Genomic DNA, 1689 nt, shown 5'->3' with positions numbered 1-1689 from the left:
TTGTATTTGGATAAACAAGTGGAGGGATTTCTACTGCAATTCCACAATATTTTGTGTTATTATTAAATTGATTACCAGTAGCTTATAAGTGTTGCCATTTTCCTCTTTGTTAATTTTCCATCCCTTCATTTTACAACTCAATTTTTCTAGATATCAAAGCACCAATTTTCAAAAGGAGTAAATCTAAAAGAAAGCATTTGAGATTACATCAAGTGGCAAAGAATGCAGGCAGAACTTGATAATATTTTTATTAGGCAGATAAGTAGACAGGAAGTTCACAAGCGAGAAAAGGCTGCAGATTCAGGATTAAGTGTTGAGTTGTGCTGACTTGACCTCTTGGACATTGGTCATTTCATTTTCATGAGATTTTGTTGTAAGATCTTAATCCCACACACGAGGCCTAATGACTGCATAGCCATTCATTTCATAATCCAGAGCCTGCCAATCCAGAATGTTAGGCTTAAGCCAGGAACCTTCATATACAGATTTAATTTCTTCTGGGGTCAGCACAGAGTCCCACATGTTCAAATCCCCCATCTCCCCTACAAAGGACTGGGACTTATCAAACCCTCCTCCATACTTATCCTGCTCCTGTCCTAGGATAATACTGGGTTGGGCTTTCACAGTGTACCCCTTCTTCAGACCCTTTTTTACCCAAGGTTTCCCATTGACCCAAAATTCAGCAATGCCAGAAGAGGACTCCCAACTGGTGCAGAAATGCACTGGAGAAGCAAATTCTTCCACCCCACGGACTATGGCTCCCAAATTTCCAATGTACAATCCGTATTCTCCAATTCTTTCCTTATAAATTAGCAGCTCATTGTCTTTGTCCTTGGTATTGTAGGAGAAAAGACTGTGAGGGCGGGAAAGGTCAGTATAGGTTCAAAAACACAGTGTGAAGTTCTCCAGTGGTTTTTCCAGATGTGGGATCAGCTTCACATAATCAGTTTCAGACTCTCTGGGGAACACAAATACCTTTCCTGTGAGGTCTGTGAGATAAAGTAAGACATATAGTAAGTTTCAACAAATTCAGAGAAACAATAGCTCAAGATCGATTTCTCTCCCTGACTGTAGCCTAAATTTCTTACCTGTCTGAGCAAAGGCTTCTGAAAGGAGGATAGATACCCCAAGCAGCAGCAGCATCTTGTCCATGCTCTTTGTCCAGGGCTATGGCAGCAGCAGCAGCAGCAGTTACTTGAGTAGGAGACAGAAAGATGGCTGCCCACTACACTCTTAAGGCTCCAAGCATTTAGGTTTTATATGTGCCTTTGATGATGTTGAGGGGTGGAGAGAAGCCTTCTCAGGTTCCTCCTTCTTTCTGCCAATAATCACAGCTGTTGTTGGAAAAGGAATGCTGATTCTCCTAGGTGGGAAATCAATGGAAGTTATTCATTAGACAATGGAAGTTATTCATTAGAGTTCTAACCCCTGTGACCCAGATTTTATTTCTAGGAAGAGGGGAGCTGCAGAGCTACAAGGTCCTACAGATGGAACAAGGGGTCAGGTTGACAACAAGAGTAAGGCCTTGTTCCATTTTGCAGCTGGCTCTCCATCTCATGACCCTGTGCTTTGCAGAAAGGGATATGGGAACAGGGCAATTGCATACCTACTAAAGCTATGGAAAATAGCCTGTGTTCTATTTTTGGTTACTCTAAAAAGTCTATTTGTCCTTTTGTATTTGATTAATTA

The 1689-nt window shown here is 41.4% G+C and overlaps 1 protein-coding gene across 1 annotated transcript; it reads right to left on the bottom strand.

The window, feature by feature from the left end:
* Positions 1–381: 381 nt before the first annotated feature.
* Apcs (amyloid P component, serum) lies at positions 382–1152 on the bottom strand. The gene is given in 2 exon segments (XM_027419075.2): positions 382–989; positions 1089–1152. Coding segments are annotated over 2 exon segments (672 nt in total).
* Between the last annotated feature and the right edge of the window lie 537 nt (positions 1153–1689).

The sequence above is a fragment of the Cricetulus griseus genome, chromosome 5 (assembly GCF_003668045.3).
Source record: "Cricetulus griseus strain 17A/GY chromosome 5, alternate assembly CriGri-PICRH-1.0, whole genome shotgun sequence".
NCBI classification, from domain to species: Eukaryota; Metazoa; Chordata; class Mammalia; order Rodentia; family Cricetidae; genus Cricetulus; species Cricetulus griseus.
The sequence above is the reverse complement of the archived record's forward strand: the minus strand, read 5'-3'. Positions and strand labels throughout refer to the sequence as shown.